This window comes from Neopsephotus bourkii, unplaced genomic scaffold, assembly GCF_033783945.1.
Source record: "Neopsephotus bourkii isolate Nb327-2 ecotype Australia unplaced genomic scaffold, CSIRO-AGI_Nbou_v1 NB_1080, whole genome shotgun sequence".
NCBI classification, from domain to species: domain Eukaryota; kingdom Metazoa; phylum Chordata; class Aves; order Psittaciformes; family Psittacidae; genus Neopsephotus; species Neopsephotus bourkii.
Window position 1 is genome coordinate 3,849,349 of NW_026901568.1, and position 20,769 is coordinate 3,870,117.

General features: G+C 40.1%; 1 protein-coding gene across 4 annotated transcripts in view; it reads left to right on the forward strand.

Moving 5' to 3' along the window:
* The window catches only part of LOC133217001 (contactin-4), a 341,090-nt gene that overhangs the window by 307,750 nt on the left and 12,571 nt on the right, over positions 1 to 20,769 (forward strand). For 3 of the 4 annotated variants that reach the window (XM_061362129.1, XM_061362130.1, XM_061362132.1), the window contains 2 exons: positions 17,438 to 17,613; positions 19,632 to 19,752. In XM_061362129.1, the coding sequence (XP_061218113.1) occupies positions 17,438 to 17,613; positions 19,632 to 19,752 (297 nt within the window). The remainder of the gene's footprint in view (positions 1 to 17,437; positions 17,614 to 19,631; positions 19,753 to 20,769) is intronic. The other variant, XM_061362133.1, reaches the window with a different exon arrangement.

Consider the following 20,769-nt stretch of genomic DNA (forward strand, 5'->3'; position numbering starts at 1 on the left):
ATTAAGAAAATGTCTTTCCTTGGTAGGGAGTTCTCTGGATGGATCTGGCTGCACAAGAGTGTTGTCGTGGTTTTACTTGCAGAAAGGCTAATCTTTCAGCAAGGAGAGTGTGTCCATTTTTTTAACCACTGAATACAAAAAACTCTCATGCCATGAATTCTACCAGCTGTTCTCAACTATGTCATGACTACTTCTGAGTGTCTGGGATGCCAGTTGCTTCGAGTGAGAGAGTTCACTTTTTTCCCAGGAGGGAGAATAAGCCATACAATAAGATGCTGGGGTTTTTTCTACGTTAATCAGGGAAAAAATGCAGGAGATACGTAAAACTGTTGACTGGTTTAAGCATTATTCACATTACCAGAAACCCTCTCTGTACCTCCCCGATTTTTCCCCTGTCAGATGCTTTGATGTTCTTTGCTCCTATGTAAAGCTGTCCCAGAAAGCTATTGCAGGCATTTTCCATACCATCCATCCATATGTCGTCGGTTTAGTGGTTAGTCGTTTTGAGACATGAATAGCCCCTCCGTCATGCTTTCTGAGGTCTGTCTTGATCTGGCAGTGTTTAAGGTCATACAAGGTCTTTATTTTTCTTTCCTTACAGTTCAATCTAATTTAAATTCATGTTGGTTATGCCTCAGCCCTTAAGAAAGGGCCTGGTTAAATCACACCTGGTGTTGAAGGCATAAAATATAATATAAAAAGAGAGGCAGAGTTTAATAATCCTAGAGCAGTACTTTAGGGCTGTCCATATCTTCCGGGCTTTTTATAATTGTGCTGGGTAGCACACAAGGTGTGTGTTTGGCTGGTATCAAAGCCAAGATTTTCTACGTTTAACAAAACCTCAGAACTCTCAAAAGTCAAAAGAACTTGTTATTATTGTTAAAAGGATTTGGGGTTTTTGTGTTAGTAGTTGCAGATCACAGTTTTTGGATGTAGCCCGGCCATCAATGAATATTCCTAATCAGGCTTAACATATTGTTTTACAAAATTTCAGGGAGAAAATGTCCATTTAGAGTACAAACTGGTCTTCTCCAGAATCTCTAAGTCAGGCAAAAATGGATTAGAAAGTTATAGAGAGCCACAGAGTTATATAAGCATTGACTTATTCATGAGTGCGTCTTGCTGTATTCTCATGTTCAGGAAATAAAACTTAAGAAAAATTTTTCAGACTCATTTCTAACTCCCAACTCAGTCAGTAACAAGTGCTTGATTTTAACAACTGACAATGAAAATTATAATCTTTGGCTGTAAAATTGCAAAGGAATTTATGCAGCTCTAATTGGCCTATTTCCACTGACACCAATTATTTCTAGGACACAATTAAGGGCCTTTTACTAGGTTTAAGTAAAATTATGACCCAAAGCACTGCATGAAAGGCACAATAATAAATTAAAGAGCTGTGCATCCGCTGCCATCTACTCCTCCCTTCCCTCAACTGTTGTAGCCCCAGCACTTCAGGCTGCACTTTGCTGGATCTCCTTAATGAACCCTGGGTGGAAAACCTTCAAGTAGGGGCTGGTGCTGGGACTGGTACCCAGCAGATATCTCAGGGTCCTTGCAGCTTTTAAGGAACTCTTCTCCATATGGCACTTCAAACACAAGGTTTAATCGAGTATTGTATGGTTTCAGGCAACCTACATGTTTATTTCCTACTGCAAATCAAAGTTGAAGTTGTTATACAATGCCTATCCAAATTGCCTTCTGCAGCTTTGTGTTTCTGAGCTGGCAGGTAACATCTCTGTGTACGTTACACCAGAGTCTGGTCAACATTTGTTTTTTCTTACAGTTCTGGTCAGGTAAGAACCCAAGGTCAGCATAAAAGCCAGGTCAGCCCCAAAGCACCTGAGGGAAGATGAAATAGCTGTGTATCAAGTCAGCATTTTCTTTTTTCTTGAAGCAAAATTTTCTTGAAGCAAAATTTTCTTGAAGCAATTGAAGCAAAAATGTTGTAATTAGTCTGAGATTACAGAAGTGGCAAAATGAGAAGCAGATGCCTCATCTACCATTGAGCCTTTCCCAAAGCCACCCCTCCCTGGGTCTGCTCAATCATGCCTTTTGCTTTTGATTTCCTTAATGTGAACTTGTCAAACACAGCAGTCATAAACTATTAGCTGCATTGCGCCGGGAGGTTTGATGACCTCGCTTGAACATTGATGAGGATCATAGCAAGCGTCAGAGAGACCAGCCCATGGCCAGCATTTCTGTCAGCCCCTTGGGGGACATGTCATAACACAAGTCTGTGGTCAAACAAGTGAGGCTTAACTCACAGCAACTCGGGAATGAACAGCACAGCAAGAGCTGTCAGTTTCTTATTTGGGAGAGAAAACAATTAGGTCAGCTGCTAAGGACAAAAAGAGCAAATGCCAAAGAAACATGTAAACGAAGTAAGATGTAAAATACCAACGGCTTGCTCTTAGAACTAGTTGAATTAAGTAAGTTAAAGGGTTTTTTTTCTTGTAAACACTTACTGATCATAACAAATAAAACTTGTAAACATAATACTACTGTTAAGCTTCATTACATTTGCAGCAGACAATTAATTTTTTTTAGGCAAGTCAAAGGGCTTTCCGTAGTACTGATTCAGTTTAAATGAACATATTACCACAAGCAGACAATAAGAAATATATTGAAGATATCCATCTGGCTTGTGCTGAAAACCTTGTGCATTTCGTTTTCTGTGGCTGTCACAGGCCTTACTAATTGCCTAATTTTGTCTGGTTTACAATCAGTGTGATTTAGGCATTAACATGACAGAAGTCATCTTGGTGAAGAGCTTGATATTAAAAAGCATAGATCTCCAGCCTCTCTCTCTTGCCAATTTTGGACTTATCTCTGGCATTATTAGAGTTATATTTTTAAAAGCAGAAATACAAATATATTGACTCTTACGAAACAGCTTCTCCAGGTACTTTGCCTATCTGATTCTGATGTAGAGAGTGCCAGTTGGTGTGAAATACTTGCCCTGGATCATGGTAACCAGAGCAGATTCTTCCCTCCTCCACTTCCCTCCCCACTACCTTCTACTTTCTCCTGTGTCCCTCAAACCCCAGCCACCCCTTAAGGCTCATCAGGGGCCTTAAAACTGATACCTGCACAGGTAAATAAGGAAGTCATGATAAGAGCAAGTGGCTGATGCTTATACCTGATTCAGCACATAATGTGATAAAAAAATACAAATTTTAGAAAAGTTGAACCATTAGGTGTCTATATCCGCGGGGGGGGGGGGGGGGGGGGGGGGGGGTGTTGAAAGCATACATTTGTTCTGTATTTTTATCTTAAACCCACAGTATATTACAGGGTCAGCAGTGTTGCAACCTCTTCTGCCATGAAAAAAATAAAAGGGTTCAGAATAGTTCCTTAGAAAGCTCAGTGCCTTTTAGGAATTTTCTTGTCCTCAGCCAAAGAAAGCAAGAGGTTCAGGAGTTCCAAATCAGCAATAGAAGATTGGGTTTAGTTCATCACTGAAGATCAGACCCATACGTCTGCTGAAAGAGGTGACCTATAGGTTAAACACAGACTCTTAATGAGACGAAAGCAGGTTAATTATCACTTTTCATCAACTTGCTTCAATTTATTTTAACATGATCCATTTCAGAAAGGTTAAAGTATTTTTCAGCTGTGGAATATAAATGAAATATCAACATAGTTAAAATGAAACCATAGATCTAGGACTTCTGATAGTTTAGTCAAAATAAATGTAGTGCATTTCTGATTATATGTGTGTGTATGTATGTAGTTGTATATAAAACGTAAGCCACAAACTATTTTATCCAATAGCTAATTTCATAAGTGAAGAAGGCTTAGCCAGAGCTGAATTGGAAATTACTGTCAGGCCGGCGATAGTTACAAATTTGTAAGAAAGCAAATGTGATCAACTGAACGTTTTCTACCCATTTCCCTAGCTGTTGCAGAGGATTACTTTAGCCCTTAGAAAGGAGTTACTTTAAGCAGTAAGAAAAACAGAGGTCTGTAGGATGAGCCGTCATGGTACATCCTGGTTAAGGAGGCGGTACCACCACGCACAGCAAGCCATAAGTGTGCTCTAGAGAGCAAGTCAGTTGGAGGTAGCTGGGCTGATTGACCTCTTCCATGCCTGGAGCTCTAGCACTTAACAGTTCAGGCTGCGGGCTCTACACACGTATGGGCTATGTAAGAAGAAAGGAGTCCAACTGGGCTTGGATATAAGGGGCTATATCTCGGTTCCTGCAGCTTTATGTACGTTAGTGGAGTTGCCAGGAATTTCTGGCTGTGGAATATCTGTCTCCTCAAGCTTTTAATTTCATGGAACTATTTTGGTTTCCAGAAAACGAAACAGTCACACTGCTGTGGAATGTAATCCCAGGTCTCTTCTTTGCTTAGATCTTGCATTGTAAGCCTACTAATATTATGAGTTTGATCTTTATCCCAAAGGAGGATGAATACAGTTTGTCCTTTTCCAATACATGCAAATGGGATGACTTTCCAGACATGAGTTTCATGGGACTGTGTAAATTAGGACCATACTCTTAAAAGAAAATAATACAACAGAGAAAACTAAGATCATTTTAGTGTATGATCCTGTTGTGGAGGATAGGAGGAGGTCTCCCTAGAGCCACTTCTCTCCACACCAAATTCAGTCTGACTGGGATAGGGGAGATAATGATCTAAACATGACATGCATTGAGAAAGTGACTGCTGATCTCTGTTCAGGTAAGGTGAAGGAAGCAGTGTGGGAGAATAAAGGGAGAAAGTGATAATGACTGTCTTATCCTAAGAACTTTATATCCTTGAAAATAGCAACCAGGAACAGACTGGGCCTGAAGGCTATGTTTTTAACATCAAAGATACAGAGGAAGTGTTTAGAGAGCACATTTCTGTCGTAGGAGTAAAAAGTGTAAGAGTGTTGAAGAAAAAAATCTGGGACAGTACTTGGGGAAATATCAGTCCTTTTGTGTATTTTCTCAGAAGCATTTTTGGAAGCAGCTTAGCAGAGCCAAAATTCCATGGCTTTGAGCTGTTGTGACTTTTTCTTCCCGAGCCTAGCTGAACTGCAAACAGGTTGCTCAACGTTGCTTATCAGATAATAACAGCCAAGCGGCACATGGATAAATACTAGGAGTGATGGGTTTTGACACATCAGAGAGTAACTAAGGCACTGCTGAATGATGATGAGGTGGTGCTTGCAGTATTAGGGACTCCTGGGACCTGATTTTTCCTTCTTCTAATGCAATTTAAGTAAGATTATAAACAGTCCCATCAAGTTAATATGGAGACTAGAGTCTGTTGTCCTAATCCCAAAATCATTGTGGCAGAGAGAATATAATATCAGGCACAACCAGAATAGGTTAAATTCTAGGTGTACTGTATCACAGTACTCAAACTAGTCATTTGGGAATATGATATGAATACAAATGTTCATGACTCTGAAGGAGGTTGACTCTGAAATACAAGGAAGCTTTGTCACTGAATTGACTTGCTGTGGCTTGGGTTGGCCTTCTACGTCTCTGTCACACACACATTCGGAATGTGAATTTTGCTTTCATTGTGTTTGAAGGTTTTAAGTGTATTGTGAAGAACTAATGATGGAAGTTGTAGATGTTAGTACTATGTTTTCTTGGTGAATATATTCTTGGTGAATATATCTCAATAATAATCTTTACTAGAGTTATTTAGAAAGTCAGCAGTATTTCACAAGTGAAAATTTCAGTTCCTTTTATGTCTAAGTGTACAGTAAAAAGTCTCTGTAAAACTCCAAGCCTCAATCCGTTAGTCCTGGTAACTAAACCATTTGGTGCGGTTGACAATTAATATTGTTCCCTGCAGCAGAAAGCCATAAGAAAAACTTGTGCCTAATTTGAAGTAAAATGCCATGTAACGAAAGAAGTCTCAGGGACACTTTTTAATGATGCTCTGTGTTGAATATTTATACAATAGAGTAGGAGCTGGGGATTTTAAGCAATTTATAATGACAGGATGGTCTTGCAGGTCGTTATTTTCATTTCACATGTGATCCTGCCTCCATCCTGCCCCTTCACATAACATCAGTGCCGGGGCTTAACCAACAACAGAGCAAAGCAGTAACATGTCCCTTGGAAGAAGGGTTTGTCTTCTCAGTGTATCACTAATTAATTGGAACAAGTCACTTCCTTGCAAGAGAGCACAGGACATTAAGAGACCAACTTGCCTTCACCAGGAAACAAATTAGACCTTTGTAACCCAGAAAATTTTGTTTGAGGTTTGGTTTGTTGGTTTTGTTCTTTCTGTCACTTGATCTGTTCAGAAATGGGTGTTTGGACTTTAGTGTTGCCTGTGGTCCTGTGGAAGTCTCAACAGGGTTCCAAGAAAAAGTTAGACTTAAATAAAAATATCTGCTGTGCACAGTGATATAAGAAGAGAAAAGTTTATAATGAAGGTCTTATTTCCATTTTATAGGCTGGGCAAATAAGGCAGCAGAGACTTTTAATGACTTGCTCAAGGTCAGATAGAAAGTAAGGAGGAGAGCTCATTTTATTCCCTCTCATTCCAAGGTCTGTGCCCACACTGGCCTTCATCACACCAAGCAGCCTCGCTGTTCACTCTGTACTCTTTGTCCTCTCTGTTTTTCTAATTCTCTTTTCAGTGGAATTCTGTTAAGCATAAATGTTCACATTTGGCTGTGATTCAAAGTCTAAATATTCAAACTGATGCTCAACACACTTGGCTCCCCTGCTGTGCTTGCCCCTAGCAGAGCCATGTGCAAGCCTGCTGGCCCCATGCGCCGCCTCTGGAAATGCCACTGGAGAGAGCTAAAGTTGCCTCTCTGGCTTTTCTTGTCTCCCTGTTGCCTGGCTCAGCTCTCTGGATAACTGTAAATTCCCGAGGTTTATAGCTGAGTTTGTATAAGTGCTATTGCATCTTCCTCGTTTGACTTAAACTTGCACGTGCTTTTTGTTAATGTATGTTTTCCATAAATTGCCTGAATAGATTTAAAATTTTATGTTATTTATATGCACAACTTAAGAGTTCAGTGTTAACATTAACTAGAGGCATGCATTTTCTATCTGAAATAACATCTTACTTCAGTTGCTTCTATTTTATTTTAAATAGAAGAAAATTGGATGTTACCTGTAATAGCAACAGGTTTTTCTAAGTGTTCAGTTTATAATAAAGGTTGACTTTTTTATTTGAGGGTATCCTTTTAAGCGGACCTCACGAGATGTTTTTGAAACTGAATTTTAACAAGTTATTTGGTTAATTATGGCCCTACCTGCCTGCAGATTGTCATATCATGTCCTGCCACATGCATAACAACTTCTTAATTATGTCTTGTTGTCTAGATGTCATTCCCTGAGGCAGTAGAGAAATACCTAGGTTTCTTTTTAGTGTAGATTGTAAATAGTTTGGGAATTTTAGATCTTTCTAAAAGATCTTTCTGTGGTAGGAGTCATTTCTCTTCGGGAGCTATTTGTGAGAACTTCTACTAATTATATTCTAATTATAAAATAGTAGGAGCAGATGCTGCTTTAGAAAAACACTTTGATTGAAGGCATTCACAGGGTGGAGACAGCAACCCACCCAGCAGATAAGCCATTGTAATAACAGCAGGAGACAGACACTCCATGGTGAAAATGAAGGTAGTAGTTTTTCTTAATGACAGATAGCCATGAGTTCCAGAGGGAAACTCCCTACATTGTTCTTGGCCTTTACACTGAGTTTTGTGTTCTAGTGGAGATTCAAACTCTAGTGAACAAATACATTTGATATTTACTAAAATTAGTGATTCTTGATAGCCCATTTTCTGTCTAGAAATTTATGGGGTTTTTTTTGTTTTTTTTTTTTTACTCTGCCAAGGGGTGAAATGAGAAAGGGCAAAAAGGAATTTTTATATTAGAAATGATGAATGTTAGAGTAGGGGAATAAGCTCTGCTTGCTCACTAGAGCTCAATAGTAACCTAAGGGTTAAAGCATCTGGAAACAGCAGAGAACCTTCTGAACCAGATTGGTTTTATATTTTAAAAGTAGGGTTGAGAAGTGCTAAAACTGCTACATGGTCAAAGTTTGACAATATAGAATCATAGAATGGTTAGGGTTGGAAAAGTCCTTAAGATCATCTAGTTCCAACCCCCTGCCATGGGCAGGGACACCTCACACTAAACCATCTCACCCAAGGCTTCGTCCAACCTGGTCTTGAACACTGCCAGGGACAGAGCATTCGCAACCTTCCTTGGCAACCTATTCGAGTGCCTCACCACACTAACATGTTCAAACGTATTGAAAATGAAGTAGAATAATCTTAAATGTGCACAATTTCTTAATATTAATGTAATAGTAAAAACTTCTCAATTTTTAGAGATATCAGTAGGTATCGCCATCCAGTCCCCCTTACCAGTAAAAACGGTGATGCTCTGCATTCACATCAGGTACTTGGGAAGATGAAAGTGTCTTGGGCTGCCTGATAAATAACCTGTACACCAAGACTAGTTTACCCCATGGTGTTCATGACACATGCAATCCTTGGTCTGGGTGACGTTGAGGATGGTTATGCATCATTCCTTGGGAAGGTGGAAAGTGATTTCCATGCTATTCTGTACATTTGACAGCACAAGAGGCATCCGCTCCTAATGGCTCTTGATTTAGGATTTACTCTTGTGTGTCAGTTAGTTCCTAATGTCTTTGTTCTGAGGAGGAGGGTGCGGATAATAGGCATAGAACTCAGATAGAAAGACCTAAAAGACATACTTGTACCGTAAATATGCAAAGACTGTGCTAGTCACATAATAATTTTGCAGTCTGAATGCCTGCATATTGTATTATTGCTGCTTTGCCTCTTTCTGTTTATGGTCATTAGTATTCAAAACATTTAAAAATGCCATAAATCAACCATCTCGCCAGGCTGAAGTGTTTAAAGGGGCAAAATGCTGTTGGCCACTGTGTGCAGGGGCTGCATGGCAAACTGTGTGGCTTTACATTAGCACAATTACCTGTGGCTTGTGTTAGAAGGAGAATGGTGATTGATCTTTGAATGACTTGCAATTTATCAAAGATTAGATATGATTTCTGTATCTGATTAACCTTCTCTGTAAGATGGCCATCATTTTTGCAATGACAGTAGATTATTCCATACTTGAAAAGACAGATATAAGCTAGTTGCAATCAATAGCTCACAAAAGGTGACACCTTGAATTCAGGTGGCTATCTATAAAGTGTGTTGCAAAGGATTGAATCGTTTGTCAAAATACCTGTTTCACTTAAGGCACCTCTGAAGTGAAGTGGCTTTTATTTCAGTATGAAATGCAAAGAGATGGGGAAGAGATGTTTGGGGTTTGTAGTGTAATCAGACACTGTCGTATGCTGCTGTACAGAGCAAGTACAAATTTTTATGAGTGACAGATGTGATTGTCATTTCCAGACCCCATTACATATGATTTTCTTTGTCACAATTGTATGGAGAGAGCTTGATTTGGTAAGATTGCATTGCCCTAGGTAAAATGGAGGTTAAAATGAAGTATTGTGCCCTCTTGTTATTTAAGTAACACTCTCTGTACTCTCAGTGGAGTGGATATATTTTCATATATTTTGTCTTTGAATTTGCTATAATGGCACATCCCTCCCCAGTATCCTTTGATGCGATTCCATTCTTAATGTGTTTTCAGATTTAAATTAACCTTCATTTATTATTCAGCAACACAAAGAATGCATATTTGACAATGCAGAAATGCAGTCCCTTGATTGACTGCAGGGTCCCTCTCTGGGAGGTGAGAGGCATTAATTCCTGAGAGGGAGACTCTTACATCAGGTTGAGGCAGTTTTCTATCTGTGGAAAGCTCTTTTTCAATGTCAGTTTAAGAAATATGTTAATAACTTGAACCTCGACTACAGTTCAGCTCCGAATGAAGATGAGAAGGAAACTGCCATTCTTAAAAGAGAATCTTCAGCAGCTGGATGGGCAGGTTACTTAGCAGTGCAGTCACAAGGAACAACACCTAAACTCTCCTCTTAAAAAACACCTTACCCATACTAAGGGAAAACAGACGTCCTAAGAGAAAGGGGCTTGGGTGATGTGCTGAAGGCACGTATCTAAAAATAATTGCATGTCCCACACCACTGTAGTTCTGCTAGGGCAAGAGTTAAGCCAAGTAAACTGCAAGATAAGGATTCTCTTTCAGGAAAGCAATTTTAGCATGTCCTAAATGCCCAGCTCAACCATGTGTATTGCTGAATTGGAGTCTCTGCTCTTCCAGGAAAGGTCAGATGTCTCACTTTCCTTTCCTTGATCCCCATAATATACATGACTATGCATCACCACCTTCATTGCCACAGGTTGGTGCTGCCTGATTACATGGAAAGATCTAGACCAGTAACCACACATATTTCTAAAATCAGAGGAAGTGATTAGTCCCAGGCCTAAATTCCCTTTACTAAACTGACAGTGTACCTTTTGCTTTTAATAAGATTACATTTTAATAGGGCTGAACTACCATAGTACACACTAGAGGATATTGTAAGTGCTGCAGAATTTTCTGTTAAGAAATGTGCCTTATAAATCAGTTACTTGTCTTGTGAGAGCACATGTATAATAGCTGATTATATGGAAAAGAATTATATTGGCATCAGAGCTATGTGCCTGTTCCTGAAAGCATGTATGTGACTCATCACAGCTCACATCTGTGATATTGTAAAGGCCAAATATTGTTTATACTTAGCCTTTCCTCATTTCTTTTTAATCTTAACTTTCGTCATGCCCCATAAATTACTCCAACAATTTATTAAGATAACTGTAGTTTGCTATGCTAATTCCTACTATGTGTTATTCACTGGTTATTAATCTCTTTAGCTCAGGGTCATGTTTTCCTCTCTCCAGCATTTCTTATAGTGTCTGAGGGTGCCCAGAGCACTAAGAGCTCCCAGAAGTCTAGCTAGTCAAGTCTTAGATGCTTTTGACTTTATGGCCTTGGATAAATGTTTCATTCACAAATAGAGGAGAAAGAAACATTAGAGCACATTTGAGTATTCATGTATTAGACTTTGATTCTTTGGTTGCTCATAGAAAATAGATGGTTCTACCTCCAGGACTGATTTTTATTATCTCCAGATATGACTTGCCTTGAAATCAATACAATAATGTAAAATGTCATTGCAAATAGAGAACATTGATCTGCAACACATTTATTAACTCCCTCTGATAAAACCCAAAATGAAAATGGTAAACATGCTGGTATTCCAAAAAGATAAAAAGTGAATTCCAAATATTGGAGTTGCAGTTTATCTACAGGAAAAAACTATTCTATAATCCTGTACATTAAATGGATTATACAGAAAAGGAAAAAACATAGCTGAATCTTTAACATTTTAACACTAATGGCTGTAAAAGCGTTAGGTAGACAGTTAACCAAAGTAGGAAACTACTGCTTATGTGCCTCAGTCCACACAAGAAAAAGGAAATTCAGCCTGAGGAAAAGCAGTGCTCTGTCCTTTTTCTCCTACACTGGATGCAACCTGTGTGCCTTTATCTTAGCTGCTTGTTTGAAGCATCTGGTAATTGAACATAAACTCTTGCACTTGAGCATTCATGCTTGAACCTGAAATTACCTTGTCATCCACACAGGCTTTCATTAAACAGCTAACAGATGCCCTGGCATGCTCCTATCACAACACATGATGCAGAGAGTCAGAGCCTCTTGTGCTGAAATGGCTTTGGTTTATATGGTCTCCTTTTGTCCAGCCTGGAATAAATGTCCTCTCTGCATTCTGCAGCTTGCTGCTGTCTAACTCAGATATGCCCTCTGAGTAGAATAGGTGGGGTACTAATACTTCTTACGTACTTGAAGAAAATGTACATATCCATCATCAAAAACAAACACTGCTTTTTATTTTCCATTTAAAGAACCAGACAATGTTTCTTCTCTCAGTAAGCAGCTGTTTCAGTTTTCACTAGCTCATTTGTGTCCAATTGCAATATTTTCCTCTCCAAAGCCATGAATATATTTAAACAGGCTTTTTCTATTTAGGCCAAAGAGTAAAGGGAAGAAGGACTTATGCTGCAGACCTTCAATGGAGGATGTTTTACAAAATTTCCATTAGTTTCCATTAGCAAACCCAGCACCATGAAAGTGCAAACAAACCCTGAATAAAGTGAAATGGGCAAGGCTAGAAAAGGGAAGGAAAAAATAAGCCTTTGCAAGATGTTGGAAAACTTCCCTTACAAGTAGAACAGTTTGGAGGGCAGCCTTTAAGTTTTTTTGGGGGGAGTTCAGATTTCTTCATTATTTTATCTTAGATAAGTATGTCAAAACCTGAGTATTCCCTTTTCTTCCTTTGTCCTTTGACTTCCTTTTCTATGCCAGGATAGATGTCTAAATAAGCATTTAAATGTTAGGTGCACAGGTTTCAGCAGGCAGCACTGGAAATGTTGACATTATCACCCTTTTTTGTTAATCTATCTCCAAGATGCTCATTTCTACTGATTTGAGGCCAACAACGGGAGCTGTATCTCCTGAGCATGTTACAGTTCAATCTTTTATTGTAGTAAAATACTCTCTATTCCTTCAGCATCCAGGGCTGGCAAAGTACATCTCATTGTTTACTGAGCACTTAAATGAAAGACACTGCAGTTATTAGCATTGCTGAATCCCTTCCCTGTGGAGAAGAGCACACAGCCGTCACAGCTGAGCCAAACTGGAAAGGAGCACATTTGGAAACAGGATGCCAAGTGGCCATCTAAAGCAGACAGGTCTGCCTGTCTCTAGGTGTAAGAAACCCTCTGGGCAGTTGAAATCTTGCTGATGGGCATAATATATGTGACATCGCTTCTTGCTTTGCCCTGGTCCTCTTGCAGCATTCAAAAGAAATTCGCATGCTCAGGACTGACCTAAAAAAAAGGCATTGTCTCTGACTGTCAGCCTCTGATTCATTTTATGTCACTTATGTCGTGCCACTGTAGCTTGTGTCCCACTGTGTCATGTCCTCCAGATCAATATGACACAACATTGCACTGCATGAGCTACAACAAGCAAACGCAGCGATGCAAAGCTGTTTACCCTAAACAAGGAATCCCTTCTAATGGACAGCCAATCAACAGAAAATCAGGGTGGGATGGTTTCTTTTCAGATTGGATAATTGTTACTCTCAGACCATATCCACGATGTCTTCAGCCTGCTGGTTTGCAGCTCAGAAATGCATCGCATCTTCCCAAAATGAGACACAAAATGCAGGCAGCACTAATAGCTAATGACGGGCTCCTTTTAGCAGGGGGTGGGAGACAAAAGCAAAGCAATTACAGCCTCTCTTCAGAAGGGAAGTGCTGCTCAGCTTCGATTCTCCTAACGTATGCTGAAAGCTAGCAGAAAACTTTGTTAAAATCTCTTGTAACATAAACCGAATACGTTCCATCAGTCAGAAGTACACCAAATTGTCTGCAGTATGCTGCAGCAATAAAACTAGGGGACGTGATGCAGGACAAATAGGTAAGAAAAGCTCAGATAGCCTCAGAGTGCCCTTCTAAGGATGGCAGTGGTGTTCGGACCTATCCCGGTGTAGCCATGCTGGTTTACTCCAGGTGAGGACCATCCCCAGGAGTTCTCGCACTGCTCAAACCGTCTTGGCTCTGACAACAAGCTGCAAGCTGTGAGCTGCCAGCCTGGCTGGCATGCAAGGAAAACCGCATGTAAAATGAAAGAGTGCCATTTCTGTAACACAAAAACTGTGCTCCTGAAAAGGCGGGTATGAAGGGAAGGCTGAGAGAGAGCTTTCCTGCTTCCTTGAGCCTTCAGTGACACCTACAGACAGGCTCTAACCAGTCTGCTGAGTTACGTGCCAGTGCCGGCCGTAAGCCCTGCTGCACTCCGGCCCCATCAATGTTTTTCAGTATAGGTCTCCTCTTTCTCTGCAGCAAATCCAAGCTCAGGCCAATGTAAACTCACATCTGCACTTGCTGTACCTACAGGACACCTAGTGAATATGTTTGCACATACACTGTAGTTGGGGTCTTTTTTTCCTTTTACTATTTGAGACTAAAATCCGGATTATTTTGCCTCCTGGCAACACAGGTTTTTTCACCCCCTGAGAGTGTTCCTGCTGGCATCCACTATCCACTTATTTCTTCTCTAAAAACTTCTCAGTAATGCCAGCTGAACTTCCTCATAAGTGACCCAGAACAATTTTGCTTGCTTTTCTTCTTTCCACAGAAGTGCTGAGAAGCACCAGCCGCTGCTTCCCTCTGTGGAGGGCTCAAAAACCTGCAGGAGCTGTAAGGGATGATGCTACTAATAGAAATTATAACCCTTTATCTGCAACTGAATCTTTCAGCCTTATTTTTAAACCTATCTCGAAGGTGAATATCATCTCAAAATATCACCAAAATCACAATCATTTCTTTTCATTAGTTGCCCTTGGCAATAATACCTTTACTAAACAAAGACATCTAAGCAAAATAATACACACTTAGAGGGGACAGGACAGTAACAGAGCATTAAGATCAGCTCTCCCACAGACTGTGTCTCCCTAGATTGCCTCTCCTGCCTTGCAGGTGGATGGTAAATAAGTGAGGGGCTAGCTCAGAAAAACCAACCCTTTTTTATTTATTTTATGCTCACCAACATTTTGGTATCATTAAAGCACTCCCCATAATTTAAAAAAGTGCCTGATGTTACAGCTTTTGAAAGTGCAAATCTAATAATTTTGATTACCACTTGGCTGTGTATCTCCAAGGTGCGCCTGCACTCGGCTGCCCTCAATTGGCTTCTGAATAACATTTTCCACTTGCTGCTCTGCTAGGGTTATTAAAGGGGAGGAGGGGATGTTTTTGTTTTTCAGCTCTTCCAGTCCTTGAGAAGAGATGGGTAAGCATTCTCCTTGGGGTGATTTGTAAAGTGCCTTGCTGGGGCTCGCACTCCTGCTGAGCATGGCTTGGGTCAGAGCCCTCTCCCTGCACATCATTTGTCACCCTGCTGTGTCAGCCATTCCCATAGCCCAGTATGTTCAGTTATTAGGTTGCAATGCTTCTTGACATGACTGGATTGAAACCTGGGCACCTGATTTTCGGAGTCAGCAGGCACTTGCAGTTCCTACGGCATCCATAGGAGCTGTGCTAAACTGCTCTGGAAACCAGGGCTTAAGCAAACACCCATGTTTCATTCTTTATACGTTTATAAACTGTATGTATTGCAGCAGGAAGAATCAGATTTATGGTGCGGACTTCTCACTTATTGCAGAAAGTGCTGTGGATATGAAGGTTAGCTACAGCAAAATCTCGGTGCTGCCACTTGTTAAGGACCAGAGCTTACATGGATCGTTGTGGGACTTGTGGGAGAGCTTAGGGCTTTGTGGGAGGCACCCATTTCATCTTGGAGTCAAGTCCTTCATAAATATTTCATACAGGCTTTGAGCAGCATAGAGGATGAACTTCTGATGCTGAGGGGAATTTCAGTAAGTGATTCTGTGCCTGAGCCCCACTGCCGGTGCAAGCATTTCTGTCACATTGTGAGCTTGGGATGCTCCGGGTCTTCCTGAGTGTCAGGAGTAGCAGACCTAAGTGACTGTAAAATCCTGATATGGTGGTTATACAAAAACAGTATCATAAATCTAAGCAACAATTAAACATTAATTTAGTAATGTGCTGTTACAGCGCTTATACCTGAGAAATTTCAGATGCTTTACTTGTATTAATCAGTTAAGCCTCATAACACCTTGTATGGTTCAGCTAAGGGATACTCTATTTTGTTAGAAGTGAAACCAAAATAGAGATGAATTAAATTTGTCCAAGATAATACAGCCAAGTCCCTGAGGACTTGATCTGAAGCCTATAGAGACAGCAATGAAAACTTGTTCAGCACCTCCTGTACACTTTTGGTAAGGTCTTTGAAAACCCATGAGCACCTTCGCAACCCTTGAATTTTGGTGAGTAGTTCTGCCCAGTGCATATCTTTGTTGCTGTATCCTTATTATTTTAGCAGAGGATTAAGTAGTCAGCCAGTAGTCTCTGGAAGAAGTAGTTAAGATTTTGGATTCATATACCAGGGAATGAATAATGCTTGTAGTATTTTAGTATGACAGCTGTGCAGAATAGACTTTTGGAATAAGCAAAAATATCTGTATATGATTTTCAGACTTTTGGTCTCATTGTTAAGCAACATTTTGTCTCCTTTTCATTTCCTCTGAGGCCCTGTAGAAAAAAATGACTGCATTTTTGTCAACAGAAATGAAAGAGAAACGTTGACTTTAGAGGCAGGAGGAATTCATAGGCACAGATGAGGAGCTAAAGCTTGCGTAATGCATCATGGCTCGTCTTTCTGTACCACCATATTGCTTGTAATGCAGGCCTAAAGTGAAAAATAGAAAATGAAACCAGTGGTAAAGCATCCATAGAACTCCAGCTGTGAATAAGAGATTAGCCCTGAAGCCCAAGATGGAACTGGTATGTGCTGCTGCCCATGTTTAACAGACAGAACTTGCTACATCACAGGTACCCACAGGTTTGTGGGATTTCCTTTTGGTAATGTCATGTTTAGGGCAATGCCTGTTCTCACCTTTCCTCTGTTTCACCTCCCTAAAATCGTTGCTCAGTTCTTGTTCAACAGGTGAGTGACATCCCATGTAAGACCACAAGGGTCCTAAGAAGTGAGTCAGTCTGACTTGCTAAGTGACTCAGGCTGCGCATCAGTCAGAGGAGCTACTACACCCAGAGCCAAGTATTAGCCCAACACCTCTCTGTCTGACATTACTACAGGATTTGCCTTATTTGCCTTTTGGTTTCCATGGTGTGAAAGGTTTTGTTGGTATCACTCATTGTTTATACTTTGTATGGGCCCTCCTCACACAAAAAAAACCTACCTGGATTTAAAATATAAAACCATAAAACATGGCCAGTATTTAAACAAGCACCACGTTTTCAATAAACATAACGTAAAACAATATTATTAATCTTATCTTTCCCTTGCCAGGTCTGAGCAGATATCACTTGTGTTTTTAATATATCCTTCTTCATTCCAGTTTTGGAGATTTTACATTGAGAGAGTTTTCTTAAGGCACTATTTGCTTTAGGAACAACAAAATAGGGTTTTTTTATGAGCATGGTGAGCAATGTAGGCTGTGAAACAAATCTCTGAAGTAAGAAGATTCAAATAAAATAATCTCTGATCTGCAAGCTTTAAAAAAAAACAAAACCAAGCCTTTCAGACCTGCTGCACTCATTTCCAGCCTTTTCTTTCCTCCTTGTTCATCAGGATGGTGGCTAGAAGAGGATTCTGAAGGATTTATTGATAGTATTTCAGTCCAACAAATAGAGAAAGGTGTTGGAGGATAAAATCAGAGATGTGAACGCTTGTTGCATTAAGGATCTTCCTAAGTGATTACCGCAAATTTTCAAGTTCTGGTGGCAATGCTGCAGTTGTGGTAGACTGCTTAGCATCATTCTCAGCTCTCATGTCTCAGGAGGACAGGATTAATTCTTTTTTTCCCCCTGTTTTTTCTTTGTTGTTTGTAGATCCAACCAGGGTTATGGTGTCACCTTTCAGCATGGATGTCACTGTTGGAGAAAGCATTGTCTTGCCTTGTCAGGTATCTCATGATCACTCACTAGATATCATGTTTACCTGGTCATTTAATGGACATCTGATAGACTTCGAAAAAGATGGGGATCACTTTGAAAGAGTTGGAGGGGTAAGTATTAATACTAAAGCAATCTCCTTACAGTAATAAAAGTAAGGAACATAGAAAAGATCTCCTAATAGAAGGTATGAACTTGCCTAAGTTGATTGTAGATGTTATCTTGTGTTTTATAGACTGAGATGATGAACATTGCCAGTATACTACTTCATCATAGTTAGTGTAGAATTTTTATGATATCTTAATGACATTAACTTAAATCTGCTCATGTGAACAGTGTGTTGGCATTGCAGTGGGATGTACGTCGGAAGACCTGTAATATGCTTTCTCATTGCAAAACTAAATGCCTTTTCATTCAGGGAAGTAGTCCATAATAGTTTTTCTCTGGCTGTAACAATAAAAGAAATGTAAAATATAGCAGTTGTAGAACTTTGTATTTATGCAGAAAATAGTGGAAAAATCAGAGGATATCCTCAAATTTGTTTAGGCAGTGTTTGCTAGCATGCTTACCTGTGTCCTCCTCTTGTGACCCTATGCTCAGAACAAGTATTTTCCTTGACATAAAATAATCCACATGGTACCACCAACCATCAGATATGACATTTCGTTTCAGTATTCTCTGTGCACATTCCCTGGCAGTGTCACACTGGTATCCTTGGGTTGTTGTGTGTTTATGGAAAAGCCCATTAGTACCCACTTATAATGGAAACTTGTGCAATGTGCAGAGAATTGTGTATTGGAAGGTTGGAAAAGTTGGACTTGATGATCTCAAAGGTCTTTTCCAACCTAGTTGAATCTATGATTCTATGGTTCTATGTTCATGGGAATCTGATAGTTAGAAGAGTCAGGTGTGAAATGATGGTTAGACTGCCCATTAAATACAGCCCTGGCCACACTGTTGCTCAAGGCCATGATCAAGTGGCAGGTATGGGGAAGAAATAGTATGTAGGTAGGAATTACTTTCCATCGTTAGGAGAGAGGAAAATCTGCTTGGGTAAGTTGTCATTTTCTGCCCCTCCAGGGAAGTTTAGGATGGGACAGCCCATGGCAAGGTAAGGGTGCCTATGATGGCCCCTCCCTGTTTGATTGTCTCTGCTGGAGGTAGAAAACTGGAAGAGGTTTTGCATGTTTCTCTGAGGGAGGTTTTATAGAGACATATGCTCTGCTAGATCTAAGCAGCCTGGCAGTACATGTTTCCTTTTGTCAGGAGTGAAATTTAATGCTGAAAGGAAATACAATCTACAAGCCTTGCTGTTATCCCTACAAAAATCATTGAAAGATGCATTTAAAGATTGGTGCCTATGGCGCACATCAGCAGCAACAGATTTTTCTGGCGGCTGTGCCTGATTGGCCTGCAAAGCTAAAATTGCAAACTTTATTAATATTCTTTAGTTAGAAAGCCACAATCACAGGGGTACTCTGAGATTTCTAATATATTGAATGCTTTGTATCTCGAGAAGAATTTAGAGAGAGTTTTCAGCTTCCTGTACATACAGAAACCTAATTAGTTCTATTCAACAGTTAATCAGACATGCACTTGGCGTTTGGAAAACAAATTACCACTGTTAGGTGATACAAGATTTCCTCAGAGAGTGCTGTTCTCATGATCTTTAGCACAAAAACGCCAGGCAATCAAAATGCTGGCCGTAGTACAAAGCCATGAAACTATTGCAGATGTCTCATAATTTGGGCTGGTTTACACTTGCGAAATAGATGTAGACACAACTTGGGTATGTGAATACCAGAGAGGCTATAAACTGGATATCCAGAGATAAAAGAGGAATCAGAGCGAACCTGCCCTACATAAGCTTTGTCACATTGTTTTAATGGGGAAACTGCTTAACAGACCCAAACCAGGCTCCCCTGCCCCTTGTCAGAGCCATAATTTTAGAAACGCTCCCTCTCTTACCTTCAAGGCAGACACACATAATTTTAATAGGCCACGGCTTGCATTACTAATGTTTTCATCAGCCAGTGTAAAGTAAATCCATTAGTCACAGTGTCCTTCATGTGATAATGATGTTTAGCGCTCATTAAAAAGTAATTGTAACCACTTTTCCCTACTTTATCAGCAGGATTCAGCTGGTGATTTGATGATCAGAAGCATCCAGCTGAAGCATGCTGGAAAATACGTCTGCATGGTGCAAACAAGTGTGGACAAGCTATCGGCTGCTGCAGACCTCATTGTAAGAGGTATTTGAATTTTGTTACTGTTGTTGTTGTAAAATCTCTTTTTGGTTTTTTTTTTCCTACCTTCTGCTGCTGGTAAGACAAGTCCTGGGCTTGAAGATATTCATTGGGATCCCAGCACCTTGTAATTAGTCTCAGAAATGAGCTCTAAATACACACTGGGTTTCACAATATGTTTTCAAACAGTGCATATAAAGATGCTTTCATACGTACTTATAGAACAGACACACAACACAGATAAACACGCTAGTACTTGTTTGTGTCCTGAACGCAAAACTTGCACCAAGTGAGCTCGTTTAATTGATGAACTGCACAGCAGAAACAGTATTCAGCTTCTTCACTGCATTCTGCTAAGCAGTTTTGTTCCTTTTCTAGAATAAATATGATTTAGTGACTTCACTGATACATCAAGTTCTGTACATTACCCTACACAGTGACTTTAGCAGAGATGCAGTTAGTTAACCTGAGTCTGTATCCTTACAATAAATATGGTCTATATTTTTCTGCTCGTTAGCTCTCAGGAAAGCAAACTTTAGTGCTGCTCAGTACCTGCTGCCCTCAGTTCTCATAGACCCCGAGAAAATCATCGTTTACACATTCTCCATGTAACATAAGTTCTCAGGCAGCTCAGTGAAAGGGAGGAAAGCATGAAAAAGAAGGAAGAAATTCTTTCTTTATCAAAGCTGTGCCAGAGTAAAATGTGCAAGATTAGAACTGAACTTCCATTGAGAAATGTGCCCTTGTCTCTAGCTGGGTGTTCTGTTATCCTCATAATACTGTTATGCTTTTCACCACGTTTCCCCCATAGGAGCATGAACACAGACCTTCTTAGCCCTGTGCCACACAAAGCACTGGCTCCCTGGAGGCAGCAAAGCTGCTGCTCTCCTCCCCAGGAGGTTGCTCCCTATTACACTAACTCATAGGTTTTGCTGCAGCATGGTTTCAGATTAATTTTCTGTCGTTTTGCACAACCATTTCAAAACAGCCTGCTGCTGGGCACCTTGGTTGGGTAATTTCCTT